We start from the raw sequence: 15083 nt of genomic DNA on the forward strand, positions 1-15083 counted from the left end.
GGTGGGGTGGGCAGGCACACAGAGAGTCAGACGTGGATGCAGCAAAGGACTCACTCACCCATTTATTCCGTTATTGAGTGTCTGATCCTCTTCATTTGACAGATGAGGAAACACATCGTGCTTGGTGAAGGTAGGCAGGGAACTTACCTGGCTACTGGGTAGCCAGTGCCTGAGATGCCGCTGAATGAAGCTTCTGCTCCTGGTCATCTCTCTTCCACAGCACAGAGTACAGGACTGAGTATAGGGCTCTGGGCCACACTCTCCCCACCAAATTCTGGCTGCACCACTTAGGAGATATGTGACTGGGTAAGCCACCTAACCACTTCAAGCCTTGCCTTTCCCATCTGTGAAATGGGGATAACAGTGGTGCCTTTCTTCATAGGAGTCTTATGAGGGGTAAATGCGACCATCCAGGTGAAGGGCCAGGTACCCGGCCTGGAGCATGGTAAGCAATCAATGTCACCATTCCCAGAGCTGCCTCTATAAAGACAGTTATAACCAGTGTTTGCAAAATGCTTTATTGTTAATGCCAACATAAAATTCAAAAAGTTAGTCATTGGCACCTGCAATTGATACTCTACTATTCGCAACAGGCTTCCCTTCTTCCACTCCCAGCCAGGCCCATAAAATTATAACTATATCCACAAGACGATATAATCAATCATTAAATGGGCCATTTCCACCTTGATATCCAGATGTTTTTCTTAAAGGATGAATGGTACTTGAGTGTACTGAAATCAACCATGATTGACAGGGCACACCCCAGCCTTTCTATATGATTTCAGGAGTTCTTGGATCACAGCAAGAATCTGATCCTTGTATACAGAAGGAAACTGAGGTCCAGAGAGGGGAAGTGTTGCCCCAATGTCACACAGCAGGTTGGGACCAAAACAGTAGCCCCATTTCAGACTCCCATTCCAACATTTTTCCCATGCAGGATGAACTGACAGTTGTTGTTGCTGATAGGTGGGGGATCAGCCTTGGACCTGTGCTTCCTGGTGGCCCTCATCCACTGGAACAACCCTCCTACTGAGCTTTGTGGCACTGAGCTGGGCATCAAGGGCCTGGACTCTGGACCTCTCTTTGCCACTAACAGGCTGGTGAACTTGAGCAAGTCATCCAGCCTCTCTGGATCTCAGTGCTAATCTTCATTGATGAAGAGTGAGGGCGAGATTGAATGTTCTCCAAATTTCCCCAAGGCACCTGTGTCTTGCAGTTGTGTGGGTGGAAGCAATCATCAAAGAGTAATATTATTTGTAATGCCTCATTAATCAACTAAACCTGTGTAAATCACTAGCTACCAGCATACAGATGGGCCATAGCATAGCCACCTTCATCTCCCACCCTGAGGCGTGTAGATTTAAGAAGCCCCACCTCAGGGGCGGTTCACTTTGCCAAGGAAGAGGATGTCATTATCCACAATGAACATCAGAAAAGGCCTGTTGAACACTATCTTCTGAGAGCTCAGGCGGGCCGACCTGAACATGAAGATTGTCCCCGTGGCTGCCGCTGCTCTGGTTCCCGACTCATCCACCTCCACCACAGCTTTGTGCACCATCTGCAGGGGAGACACCAGGCATCACCAGGCCACCAGGGGTGGGTGAAGTCATCATGTCAAATGGCAAAGCTTCTGCCTATGGGCATCACCCTCTAAGTATCTGTTCAACTGAGCCATGGAGCAAGTAGGAAATGGAACAATGGAGCAGCTACTCTGCCCCAGGCACTGTGCTGGGAGGTGACGTCTCATGTGTCTGTCATTGAATTCTCATGACATCTTGGAGCAAGGTGTAATTCTTCAATTTTATAGAAGAGAGAAAGGAGGCTCAGAGAGTCAGGTATTTTTGGAGATCACACAGCTAGTAAGTGCCTTCTTAGTTTTGATTGTTTAAAACAGGACTCCTTAACTCAAGGAACAGTGGTGGATATGGCTTCCCATTACATGAAGGATAAGACATAAAGTGAAACTTTTGCTTCATGGGGGAAAAGAGAGGGAGAGGGAGAGGGAGAGAATAGAATAGAATAGAATAGAATAGAATAGAATAGAATAGAATAGAGGAGTGGAGTGCAGTGGAGTGGAGTGGAGTGCAAAGAGAGTGGAATAGAATAGTAGAGAGTGAAGTGGAGTGGACTGGAATGGAATGGAAGAGAATAGAGTAGAATGGAATGGAATAGAATAGAATAGAATAGAATAGAATAGAGTGGAGTGGCGTGGAGTGGAGTAGAGGAGTGGAGTGGAGGAGTGGAATGGAGTGGAGTGGAAGAGTGGAGTGGAAGAGTGCAGGAGTGGAGGAGTGGAGTGAAGTGGAATAGAATAGAATAGAATGGAGTAGAGTGGAATGGAATGGGATGGAAGGGAATGGAGTGGAGTGGAGTGGAATGGAATAGAGTGAACTGGAGTGGAGTGGAGTGGAGGAGTGGAGTGGAAGAGTGGAGTGGAGGAATGGAGTGGAGGAATGGAGGAGTGGAGTGGAGTGCAATGGAATAGAATAGAATGGAGTAGGGTGGAGTGTAGTGTAATGGAGTAGAATAGAATGGAGTAGAGTGGAATGGAATGGGATGGAATGGAATGGAGTGGAGTGGAGTGAAATGGAATAGACTGAACTGGAGTGGAATGGAATAGAGTGAACTGGAGTGTAGTGGAGGAGTGGAGTGGAAGAGTGTAGTGTAGTGGAATGGACTAGAATAGAATGGAGCAGAGTGGAATGGAATGGGATGGAATGGAATGGAGTGGAGTGGAGTGAAATGGAATAGAGTGAACTGGAGTGGAATGGAGTGGAGTGGAAGAGTGTAGTGTAGTGAAATGGAATAGAATAGAATGGAGCAGAGTGGAATGGAATGAGATGGAATGGAATGGAGTGGAGTGAAATGGAATAGAGCGAACTGGAGTGGAATGGAGTGGAGTGGAGGAGTGGAGTGGAATGGAATGGAATAGAGTGAACTGGAGTGTAGTGGAGGAGTGGAGTGGAAGAGCGTAGTGTAGTGGAATGGAATAGAATAGAATGGAGCAGAGTGGAATGGAATGGGATGGAATGGAATGGAGTAGAGTGGAGTGGAATAGAAGAGAGTGAACTAGAGTGGAGTGGAGGAGTGGAGTGGAAGAGTGGAGTGGAGTGGATTGGAGGAGTGGAGTGGAGGAGTGGAGTGGAGTGGATTGGAGGAGTGGAGTGGAGGAGTGGAGTGGAGTGGAAGAGTGGAGTGGAGGACTGGAGTGGTGTGGAGGAGTGGAATGGAGGAGTGGAGTGGAGTGGAGGAGTGGAGTGGAGGAGTGAAGTGGAGGACTGGAGTGGAGTGGAGGAGTGGAATGGAGGAGTGGAGGAGTGGAGTGGAGGAGAGGAGTGGAGTGGAGGAGAGGAGTGGAGTGGAGTGGAATGGAGGAGTGGAGTAGAGTGGAGGAGTGGAGTGGAAGAGTGGAGTGGAGGACTGGAGTGGAGGAGTGGAATGAAGGAGTGGAGGAGTGGAGTGGAGGAGTAGAGTGGAGGAGAGGAGTGGAGTGGAGAAGTGGAGTGCAGTGGAGGAGTGGAGTGGAGTGGAGTGGAGGAGTGGAGTGGAGGAGTGGAGTGGAGTGGAGTGGAGTGGAGGTGTGGAGTAAAATGGAATAGAGTCAACTGGAGTGGAGTGGAGTGGGATGGAATGGAATGGAATGGAATGAAATGGGGTAGAGTGGAATAGAAAGAATAGAATAGAATAGAATAGAATAGAATAGAATAGAATAGAATAGAATATCTTGGAAAGCGGATGCATAGGAGCTTCTGAACCCACCTCAGACACCTGGATATTTGTGTGGTTACTGATGCCGGACAGGTCAGCGTGGGAGGTGAAGACGTTACTGATCCCCAGCTTGGGAAGGACTTTATCCAGCTGATAGGAGCCCTCAATGGAGAATTTGGGAAGGTAAAGCTCGAGCTGCCTAGAAAAGGAAAAGGAGTTTTCTTAGACTGCTCTAGGGCATTGGCACACTGAGCTTCACCCCTTGGCTTCATAATGCACTGGATTCTTAGTTTTGATGCTTTATAAAAAGGACTCCTTAACCCAAGGAACAATGGTGGTTATGGATCCTCTGGCCTCTTGTCTAGGATGAGCCTCCCCTTGCTCTGGACTTGGACATGGGCTGCCCCAGAGGTCTCTGCCCACTCTGGCACCACCCTAAGGAACCCAGCTTCCAGCCCTTGTCCCTCCAACTGGGCTAGGACCCCAGGACCTGGATGTCACAAGATGCCTCTGGGCTTGAAGGCAGCTCCTTGGCTGGGTGAGTCCTTCCCACCAGTGCTGTGTGGCCCTGGTAGGGCGTGTGTGTCTCCCTGGGGCTGTATGGAGTTAGGCTGGCCCTGGGGTAGTCTGAACGTACCTCTTTTTGAACATCTTAAGCCACTTCCTCAGTGTTTTCTCGCTCAGTCCATTCTCCACCTGCTGCATCTTTCCCTCACTGGGGAGAATGAACAAAGCCGTGGCATTGCCTTGGTAGGGGACCCCCACCACCCTGCAGGAGAGGTTCCGGTCCAGGAGGTAGTGATACTGGTCCTCGCGGCTCATCATGGGTACCCGCACCACAGTCTCCGGGGTCACGTAGAAGTCTTGCTCTTGGGTGCCTTTGTGGTTGAAGCTTGTCTCCCACTTAGCTAAAGATGAAAAGAAAGAAAAATGAAAAAGAATTTTGTGGAAGAATTAGAAATTCTCAGCTGCAAATAAAAGGAGTGAAGACAGTAAAGATAGCCAGCAGAGACCATCTTTATGGCAGCCTCAGAGCAGTGACGGTTGAACCTCTTGAATGTCAAGGCAAGTCCTTTTATAACACTGGGCCCATTCTCGGACTTTTCATAGGGCTTTTCCTTCCACATCTGCAAAACAAGGAGGTTGGTTTTCACATCTTCAGAGGCCCTGGACCCCTAATGTTCTTTGATTCTCTAACGTTTTGCTCAAGGCCAAATCTCCAAGTGAAGAGGGTAAAAAATGTGGCTGGCCATGAATGCTACCTGATATCTGGGTGAGCTTCTCTGTTTGCACTTTCTTCCCAATATTTTAATTTAAGTTTTAGAGAGAAGTTCGTATGGATCCTGGAAACGAATGCTTTTTCCCATTGGGAAGTCTTCAATGACCCTTCTCTTACCATCCTATGGAAACTTCTGAACAAAATGCTACAAGTGATTGCTTCCAACTTCTTTTTATTTTATTTTATTTATTTATTTATTTATTTATTTGAGATGGAGTCTCGTTCTGTAACCTAGGCTGGAATTCAGTGGCACAATTTTGGCTCTCTACAGCCCCCACCTCCCAGGTTCAAGTGATTCTCCTGCCTCAGCCTCCCAAGTAGCTGGAATTACAGGCGCCCATCACCACGCCTGGCTAATTTCTGTAATTTTTAAGTAGAGACGGGGTTTCACTATGTTGGCCAGGCTGGTCTCGAACTCCTGACTTCAGGTGATCTGTCCATCTCGGCCTCCTAAAGTGTTGGGATTACAGGCATGAGCCACCACGCCTGGCCTGTTTCCAACTTCTTCATTGTTATCAAAGGAAGACCCCACCCAATACCGTCCTTAGCTTATTTCCCAGTTGTCCTCAGCAATCTGGTGTAATGGGGACCGCCCTGCACCAGGGGATAGGAAATCTCAGAGTCCAAGTTCGACACTCACTGCTGCGGTCTCAATGTGTGTGTCCCCACATTGTTCATATGTTGAAACCTAACCCTGAGGTGGTGGTATTAGGACGGGGGGCCTTTGGGAGTTGATTAGTTAGTGGGGGTAGAGCTGTCATGAACAGGATCGGTGTCCTTACAAAAGAGACCACAGAGAGCTGCCTTGCTCCTTCGAGCAAGGACATACTGAGAAGACGCCGTCATGAACCAAGGAACGGGCACTGCATCTGCCAGTGCCTTGATCCTGGACTTCTCAGCCTCCAGAACTATGAGAAATAAATGTTTGTTGTTGCTAAGCCACCCAGTTTACGGTATTTTGTTATAGCCACCCAAATGGCCAAAGATACGATCTGTGACCACAGGAAGGGGAGGTGTTAACAATTTGCCTTCCTTCCCAACCCTTCCCACTCTCTCCTCTCCTCTCTTCTCCTCTCTATCCACTCTTGCTTTCCTCAGGGTCAGCACCTGGCAGGAGCTGCAGACGCGAACAGAAATGCTTACAAGGAGTGTCGGGGAGATAAGCAGAGGTCAGCTCTTACTGAGGAGTCCAGAGGAGGCATTTCAGAGGAAGAAGCATTTGTCTGAGGGAGTCTTGGCCTCTATGAGGGCAGAGGGGCCAGGATCTGGGGCATATGGGGGACTGGGAAATGCCCTCTAAGCCCTTCTGGGGTCCGTGTCCTGCCCTGAGTGGCTGAGGTGTTGGTGTCTTTGTTATGGTGGCCACAATGGGTTCATGCTTCGGAGCCTGTATGAAAACTGGGGCTTCAGATGATCCCAGGGGCCCAAAGACAGCAGTCAGTTCTTCCTCCATGGAGGAAACAGCATCTCAGGCTCACTAACCCCATCCACAGAGAGAAGGCACTCATCTTACGTTCTCTGGCTACTTGTTTACTTAATTTTTCTCAGCAGGCACCCGAAATAACTTAATCTACTCCCCGTCCTTTATGTATGTGAGGGAATTGGGAATTCTTTAGAAAAAAGCAGCAGAAAAGCCAGAGAAAGCACAGGTTTGGGCCCAAGGTCCTTACCTTTAAAGAAGATGTAATTCACCATGACCATGACCGCGTTGCTGTCGAGGTTCTTAAGCAAGTCCACAATCTTGCCCTTCGTTTGCTTTGCCACATAATCATTGATCTGCTTCAGGGCTCCCGCAGAGTCCCCAAAGTTGGTGGGGAAAGAGTCTGCCAGGTACAGCGTCTTCATGGCACTCATGAAGGTGTCCTGCACGTCCACCACCAGGTCGGTGAAAAGGGCATTGCCGAGGCTCAGCTGGAAGCCATCTCGGGGCTGGTTGAGCTCCTGCAGGAGCTGCTGAAAGCCTCGGTGCAGCTGCTCCTCTGAGCTTTTCTGGAGGTCGAGGCCCAGGCCCTCCAGGATCTGCCTCTTTGTGCTGGACCCAGCCCCCAGGGAGAGCATGGCCAGGCTCACGGAGATGCTCACAGGGGAGAAAAAGACGTTCTGGCTGGGGGCAGCAGAAGCCAAGGCCCTGTAGAGGTCGAATGTAAAGTCCCTTCTGCTGCTGGGGGCCACCGTGGCACCTACATGGAGGTCCTTGACTCTCTTCTTCGTCTCCCGGGGGTGGTGGCGGTGAAGGGAGGCCTCCTGAGGGCTGAGAAGCACCAGGCACAAGAGGAGGAAGAGCTGCATGGCGGCTGTTCTTTGTTCTGAAAGGGAAAGAAGGTGTCCTCAGAGAGGGGTGGGGCTGGTCCAGGCACTGACTTTCCAGAGATGTCCCCACCCAACACTCAATGGGTAGGTTTGGTCCATTCAGCTTCCAAGAGAAGGGATGGCACCCCCGAGACTGAGGATGAGGGTTTACACAGGGCGGCAGTGGCTCGAGGACAAAGATTTAGGGACAATGGGGAGAGGAAGGAGGGAGAGGAGGTGCAGACCGAAGGCAGAGGCTCGGCTGCCAGGGCAGGAACCCTCCCCGCCCATCCACATCAAGGGACACATTTTGGAGGATGGGACATGGAGGGAGAGGATTCCCCCTGCTCTGCTTTGTCTCATCAGCATCTCGAGGTTACCAGGGAACTAAGCTGCTTCCATGTGAGCTTCTGGCCTTCACTCTGGTGTCCTGCTTTGGCACATGGCAGGGCCCTGTGGTCCTTCTATGAACTCAGACCAGTTACGCGCCTGGGGCCATCAGCACTGCTGGCCTTGCCCTGTTCATTCAGCACACATGGAGTGAGCATCCTCCCCGGGGTAGGCAGGATACCAGGATGCCAACTGTCCCTTTCTCCTTCCCCCAGGGGCTGCTCCATGCCACCCTTGTCTCACAGAGGGACACCTTCTCCTCCTAAGGGAATTCTGCCTGCCCTCTTCATGTGAGCATCTCCACCGTCCTCCTGTTCTGGGCTGAATTGTGCCCCCCAAAACGCATATGCTGAAGTCCTAACCTTCAATACCCCAGAATGTGACTATATTTAGAGATAGGGCTTTTAAAGAGGGGACTGAGTTAGGATGAGGTCACTAGAGTGGGCCCTAACCCAATATGACTATGTCCTTACACAAAAATTAAAAAGAGATCAGGATAGAGACACGCACAGAGGGAAGACCAGGTGAAGACAGTGAGAAGGCAGCCACCTGTGAGCCAAGAAGAAGGGCCATGGAAGGAACAAATCCTGCCGGTGCCTAAGCCTCAGACTTCCAGCTTCCGGAGTTGTAAAGAAAGAATTTCTGTTGTTGAAGCCCCCTAGCCTGTGAGACTTTGTGACGGCAGCCCATGCAGGCAAAGACATCTCTTCATCTTCTAGACGAGGAGGCATTCATCTCTGACTCGAGAGCTTCTCAGGGGGACCTTTGTGGGGTCTCCCATCACTCCTGACGTGGCCTTTGCCTTCAGTCCTCCTCTTCCTCCCTCCACTTCACCCAGGAGCTGTTTCTGTGTCCATGCTTCCCCATCTGGCTACGGGTAGAAGTCTTGCCTCCTCCCTCCGCAGTAGGAAACAGCCCAGGCTCTGAAGCCGCTGCCAGGGTTCAGATCTCAGCCCTGCTGTCTCCTTGCAGTGAGATTTTGGGCAAGTCAGTTACACACTGAGCCACTCTCCATAACTGGAAGACAGTGATGATAGCAGCACCTACACCACGGGGTGCTTGGGGGCACGTGCTGTGGAAGGATGAGCAGTAGGCATGGCAGTTTCTGGCAAAAGCCCCATCTGAGGCCCCCATATTCTCAACTGTATCATAGGGTACATGCTTCACACACACCCACACACAAACACAAACACACACACTTGTGAGCCTGGCAGCACCCGGGGCAGCTAATTATCAGGTGCAGAGGGCCTGCCTGGCTTGTGATGTGAGCTTTGCCCTGTGTGTCACCTTGGAGGGAATCCCTTTCTGCTGGGCTCTCTCTATGGGCACAATGTCATCGGGGCTCCCAGATCCCCACCAGGCAGGGGCAGCCTGTCACAGCATCCCGTGACCCAAATAAAACCAAACTCCAAAGGGCCCCAACAGCTGCGTGGGAAATCGCTTGCAGAGTGGCCGTGGGGCTCAGCAGTGGAGAGAGAATGGTCTCAGGAATTGGGCAGGCTTGGACTGCAGGCCTGTCTTTAAGTGAAGCTGAATAACTCCAGCAGGGCACCCTTGCCAGTCCAGCCTCCAAATTGCGCCTTGAGCTCCCTCTGAGAAGGAGGCTCATGTAGAAGGTTCTGCCTGCAGAACCGAACCTGGCACCGAACCCAGCAGCCGTAGCAGTTGGGCGCATTGTCCTCACCCTTTTTCAGGCACTGTGCCAACCCCTTCAGCCCCACACCACCCAGAAAGGTACGTCTTGCTGCTAGCTCTATTTTACAGATGGGTAATCCGAGGTTAGAGAGATGGAGTCTCCTGCTAACATTAGCAAAGCCTGGACTCAGGCCCGGTTACCACTCTGCCTCTACAGAGTCCTGCCTCCTCCGTTCCTGTGCTGCATCTTCCTGATTTTGAAATCCCTGACTTAGTAGCCACCAACAATAGCCCTAATCTGCAGATAATGAGTGAGCAGAGTCTGGGCTTCCCCCCGCTGACACTCCCTACCTGTTCCCACCATGGCACTTGCCTGGAGAGCTCTGAAGGACATGGGTGGGTGGTTTAATCTCTGGCTCCTCTAAATGAGTCTATTTGGCAGCACAATATGGTCCCTCCTGCCAAGTGTTGGAACCAGCCATGTATGGAGATGCTCCTAAAGAAACAATGTGGCTCAACCCCCCACAGAGTCACACTGAGCTGATAATTTCGAGAACAGTTTCAGAAGCAGGGGAGTCTCCTTCTTGGATAGAGCCCAGAGGCAGCTGACCACAGAGTCCCAGTGAGGCCCTGGCCTCCATTCTCTCATCTATGCAACTGCTAGGTCACCCTGGGCAAGGCTCACCCTTTTTGGGCCTCAGTTTCTTCATCTGCAGTCTGCGTGTGCTGTGGACATCCCTTCAGGACCCCCGCCCCCTGCCAAGCACTAGAGATCCGATGGGGAGGAGCTGCTTCTCCGGGTGCCTTTATATATGCACTGAGTCTCCCCCAGGGTCTGTTTGGAGAGGGCCCCAGGTTCACTTAGGCTCTCCTGGGCTATACGTTTGAGACCCAGAAATCTTGCTGCCTCTGGGCCCCCTGTCTCTATCTTTTAGTAAACCCACTAATTATTAAAGACCTACTAAACACTCCATAAATATTACTATGTTTAGCCTTCACCAAAAGTAAGCTCTCTATTTTACAGAGTTTTCCAAAAGTAAACTCACTCTGTTTTACAGATTGAATAGACTGAGGCTAAGTGAAATGGAAAAGCTTGTTCCAGTTACTGAGTGATGGAACTAGAATTAAAATCCAGGTTCCTCTGACTCGTGCACAGTCTATCTCTGAGTGGCTCTGAGGAGTGATACCTCGTTCCTCCTCGACCTCACCTCCTGGTATCCTCAGGCGGTTCACCCGTATTAGCCCATTTATACTTCTCCACAGTAACATGGAGGTGGTATCATTATCCTAACAGTGCAAAAGAAGAAACAGAGGATCAGAGAGGTGGCTCCAAGAGGCAGTAGAGTCCTCAGCGCTTGTTTTACGTTTCTTAGTTTCAAAGCCCCGGGTTTGCCATCACACTCTTGGGCCTCTGGTGGAAATATATGGCTTTGACAGAGACAGGTGAAGCCCTGGTAGCCTCCCATCCCCCAGACCAGCCTCCACCGAGTGCCTTGAGAGCCTGGTCGGGCTGCCCCTCTCCTGGTCCCTGGCTTTAGTGTTTCTGCAGAGGGAAGAGAGGGGATCAGTCAAGTTCATCTGTCATCTCAGGCCAAGGTGAATTGAGGTGGCAGGTGCTGGGGATGTGATGGGTGGGCCTTGGTCAGCCCTCCCGCTGGCCCCCACCATCCATGAAGCCCAAATCTGCTGACTGATATTTCCCGTGTTGGGCAATGAAGTCATGCCCAGTTCTGCCCTGGACTAAGCTGTGGGAACTGTGTTAGTGAGGAGGGTCTGTCCAATATCTTCTAATTACAAAGAGGGATGTGAGGCTTGGAGCCCAGGCAGAGATGAGAGACAAAGTCACAGCTTCCTCTACATCCTAAAGACCCAGGAACAGAACTTCCCAGAAGAAGTAATCTTGACTTCCTGTTCCACTCCAGCCCACCCGCAAGGCTTGTCAGTTCTAGCTCCAAAACAGGTCTTAAAACTGCCGCGCCTCCCTGGCTTTCTCACTGCCCCCAGTGGAATCTCCCACCATCTTCCCCCGGGCTACCCCAGTAGCTTCCTTTCTTTGCCCTGCAAGCCTTTCTATATACAGCATATAAAAGAATCTCCTTCAATCATAAATATGGTCACAGCACTTCCTCGCCTAAGAAACTCATGGCCAACTCCTGTGTTTCGGATAAATGCTAACTTTGATCTGTGCTCTAACCCACGAGGGCTTCTGTGATCTGACTCTACCTGGCCTGGACCTGCTCTGCCCTGAATCACAAGATACCCCCAGGCTTACTTTTCCCAGTTTCTCAAATGCAGCAAGTTCTGTCCTAACCCTGGGCCTTTGCACACCTTCCCTCTCTACTGGAACCCTCCCCTGACCTTTCTCACCAAGGCCAACTTCTGCACAGGCTGCAGGCCTTTGCTTAAATGTCACTTCTTTGCAATACCTTATCACACTGGACCTTTTCCCCTTCCACAGCTATTCTCTGGAACGGTGCCTTGACTGTTTCTCTCAAAGCTCCTTCAATTACACATATGCCTTTATATATGCATTTGTCATTGACATTTTTCATCCCAGCCTCTCTCTGCATGGGACCCTCATCTGTGCTGCTCTCACCTTCAGGAACTTGCAGTCATGAGAAATGCTCCATACACCTTTGTAGAACGAATGAATGGATGAATGAACTGACCCCTGTCTCCTTTTCTGTAATTCAGAGACATCAGACTGCAAGTTGGACACTGAGCAGTGGAAAAAGCCAGGCTAGCCACCCAGAGCTGAGCTCTTTCCGCCCCGGGGCTCACTTGCCAGGTGACCTTGAACAACTCCCTCCCTGTCTCTCAGCTCTGGCTTCCTTTTATTTCTTTATTAAAACCGCTTGATTGAGACATGACTGCTATTCACAAAGTTGCACATTTTTAAAGTCTACAACCTGACAAGTTTGGAGATGAGTCTACATCTGTCACTTATCATCACCGTCAACACCATGAACACGTCCGTCACCACTAGGCATCTGCCGCCTGTATTCTTCATGCTTCGGTTTCCTGATCTACGAGCAAGGACACTGGCCCAAGGAAGTGGTTTCCCCTTTTATTGCTGCGTATCTGGCCAAAAGCCCTACCCTCAGAAAAACAAAAAATTCTGCTTACTTTATTTTTACATTTTGTTCATTTAACAAACTGCCAAATGGTTACTGTCTCTCATGAGCAGCTGCCACGATCGGCCTGGGTGGCAGCCTCCAGGCAAGATGCCCTTATCTCAGGGAAGCAGATAATATTAGATCATTGTTCCTCATTTCCAAAGGCCCAAGACTCCAGGCACAGAAAACAACAGAAGCTGCCATTTACTGAGCACTTCCTATCCAGCTGACATTTTGTCCCCACAGCCTTATTTCAGGGTCTCTCAACCTTGATCCTGTTGACCTTTTCAACAGGATGATGCTTTGTGATCTTGTCCTGGGCATTGTGAGATCATCAGCAGCATCGCTGGCCTCTAGATGCCACTAACCCCCATCCCCCTTCCAGTTGTGGCAACCAAATGTGTCTGCAGACACGGCCAGATGTGCTGAGTGAGAGCACCCGCTGTATTTAATCTTCAGTCACACCATCCAAAGGGTATAATTATTTCCATCTTACCTATGAGGAAACAGAGGCTCTGCCAGAGTTAGTGTGGAGCATAAGGTCACGGAGCTCAGGGGAACCACTCACCTCTGCTGCCTTGGATACCTGAAACTGCAGAGGTGAGACTCCTTCAGAGCTTTGCAGCCCCCAAACCCCGAAACTCTAGAGTCCATCCTTTCCTCGCCTCACATGCCCTCAACCCCCGGGACCTCCCGTTGAGGCATCTGTACTTACCGTGTCCTGTAGCCAAGCGTGCACACAGTGGAGGTGGCAGTCCCTCGGGCTCAGGAAAGGGCAGAGGGCTGGCTGGATTGCAGCCAGCATTTGTCACTGACCACAGCCGGCCCTGTCTCCACCCCTCCCTAGCCCCGCCCCAGGCCAGCCCTTTCCTTTCCTGGCAGGTTTCCAGCCAGCAGGCCTGCCTGCAGACGCAGCTGCCTGCTCCAGAGGCTTTGACCACGATGCACACTCGCTGTCCCCCAAGACTTACGCCACCAACCAGGCCACCATTTGCCTGGAATGGCATGGGCACTCCTGAGAGACAAGACCAAAGAGCCTGTCCGTTGTTGGTATTCCAGAGACAGGGAAAGAGACAGCTCCAGCAAACCCTCTCTTTTTCTAGGCACTGTTTCTTGGTTTTCTACAGCGAATTTCTTGTAGATTAGTGGGGGCGTAGGCTTGAGCCTGAGAGCTCCCCACAGGCCTGCGATGCTGACTGGGTCATAGATCCCAACAGCTGGATTCTAGTGGGAATGGGAGGGATTGAGAGTCTTACCATGCCTGCAATGAATGGGTCGCTGTAGCCAATCCTGTGATTGCACCAATCACTGAATTGGGGCTCTGAAGAATGAAGGGAATTCTCAAAGTCACGCATTTAATTAGGGGCAGAGCGGGGCTGGTGCCCAGGTGGCTGACTCTCAAGCCAATGCTTGTTGCTGAGAAAGGAGCTGCATTCAGGATTTCTATGGGCTTGGGTGGATTCTCCCTTTCTACTTTGAAATCCGGGTTCCCTAACTCAGCCACACACTCTTAAGAGTATTTCCAAGACAGCGGTGCAGGGTGCTGTCTCAAACCTGGTTATGTTTCAAGGTCCCCATGCCTGGGGGACACGGTGTGTTCTGTACGGCCGTGATCATGGAAGGTTGTGTGGCTGCAGGTGGGGTGTGGAGTTGGTAGAGCAAATCAGAGGTAATACCTGGAAAGTGATCTTGATGTTCAGCAAACACTGCCCATCAACCTTTAAGACATTTCCTCTTCCTTCTTCATGGTTTTGGGACCCAATTATGGGGCTGCTGGATATCCACAGAAATAATAAGAACTAGTATTTATCCACACTTTTAAAAAGACCACGTATTACACCAAGTGCTTTACACACATTATGTCTTTTCATCCTTACAACAATCCTTCAAGGGAGACACTGATCTCAGCCCAGTCTAGAGATGAGCACTGGGTATCTAGAGCCAAGTCCAACTATGACTACATCTCTAGAAGCATGCACAGTACTACTGGGTATCTAGAGGAAACACAATCACTACCGGGTATCTAAAGCCAGGTATGATCACTGCCACGTATCCAGAAGCAGGTGGGATTGCTACTGTAGGATATCCAGAAGCAGGCAGGATCGCTACTGGGTATCCAGAGGCAAGTCCTACTACTACTAGGTATCTAGCCCTTAGTTTTTGCTCAGTACCCTCACAGTTCATTCCTGTTGAATTGGAGAGAATACAGAACCGAGCAGGTCAGGGAATCAGCCCCAAATCCCACAGTTAAAAACAGGAGGCTCTAAGAAGGGAAGCTGAGTCCCCTCTTTTTAGGGTTGGCTTTCTTCCCATTACGCCATGTAACATGAGCAAGAGTCCATTATCTCCTTGACCTAGAGATCCCTAAACCATACCTATAGGATGGAAATCAGCACCCGCATACCAGTTATAGGTAGGTAATGGAACCCCAAAGATATCTGTGTCCTAATACCTAGGACCTGTGAATGTTATCTTCTATGACAAAAGGGACTTTGCAGATGTTATTAAGTTAAGGATCTTGAAGAGATTGTCGTGGATTATCCAGCTGGGTCCTAATTACAATCGTTAGGATCCTTGCAAGAAAGAGGCAGGAGATTGGAGTCAGAAGAAGGTGATGTGATGGTGGAAGCAGGAGAGGAAAAGTCAACGTGATGTCGGAGCCAGGT

At 50.4% G+C, this 15083-nt stretch overlaps 2 protein-coding genes across 4 annotated transcripts in view; one reads left to right on the forward strand and one right to left on the reverse strand.

The window, feature by feature from the left end:
• LOC126959657 (alpha-1-antitrypsin) overlaps nucleotides 1-15083 on the forward strand; it is a 401225-nt gene that overhangs the window by 188607 nt on the left and 197535 nt on the right. The window lies entirely within an intron of this gene.
• On the reverse strand, nucleotides 498-13250 carry SERPINA5 (serpin family A member 5). 3 transcript variants are annotated; one of them, XM_050799080.1, is made up of 6 exons: nucleotides 13133-13245; nucleotides 12986-13009; nucleotides 6658-7293; nucleotides 4346-4616; nucleotides 3760-3907; nucleotides 498-1558 (listed from the first exon to the last, which is right to left on the reverse strand). In XM_050799080.1, exons 3-6 carry the CDS (start codon nucleotides 7274-7276, stop codon nucleotides 1376-1378), a joined length of 1221 nt encoding a protein of 406 aa, XP_050655037.1. In that variant the 5' UTR covers nucleotides 7277-7293; nucleotides 12986-13009; nucleotides 13133-13245; the 3' UTR covers nucleotides 498-1375. The 3 variants fall into 3 exon arrangements, with proteins under 3 accessions (XP_050655037.1, XP_050655038.1, XP_050655039.1); XM_050799081.1 differs by lacking the exon at nucleotides 12986-13009 and having other exon boundaries at nucleotides 13133-13250; XM_050799082.1 differs by lacking the exons at nucleotides 12986-13009; nucleotides 13133-13245 and adding an exon at nucleotides 12914-12937.

The sequence above is a fragment of the Macaca thibetana genome, chromosome 7 (assembly GCF_024542745.1).
Source record: "Macaca thibetana thibetana isolate TM-01 chromosome 7, ASM2454274v1, whole genome shotgun sequence".
In the NCBI taxonomy this organism is placed as follows: domain Eukaryota; kingdom Metazoa; phylum Chordata; class Mammalia; order Primates; family Cercopithecidae; genus Macaca; species Macaca thibetana.

Bases quoted from the DNA above. Each gene is read 5' to 3' on its own strand.
- SERPINA5 (XM_050799081.1), bottom strand. From the start codon at position 7,276: ATGCAGCTCTTCCTCCTCTTGTGCCTGGTGCTTCTCAGCCCTCAGGAG. The intron at 4,617-6,657 runs GTAAGGACCTTG...TTTCATCTTTAG, and splicing joins GAATTACATCTTCTTTAAAG to CTAAGTGGGAGACAAGCTTC. The intron at 3,908-4,345 runs GTACGTTCAGAC...TTCCTTTTCTAG, and splicing joins CTTAAGATGTTCAAAAAGAG to GCAGCTCGAGCTTTACCTTC.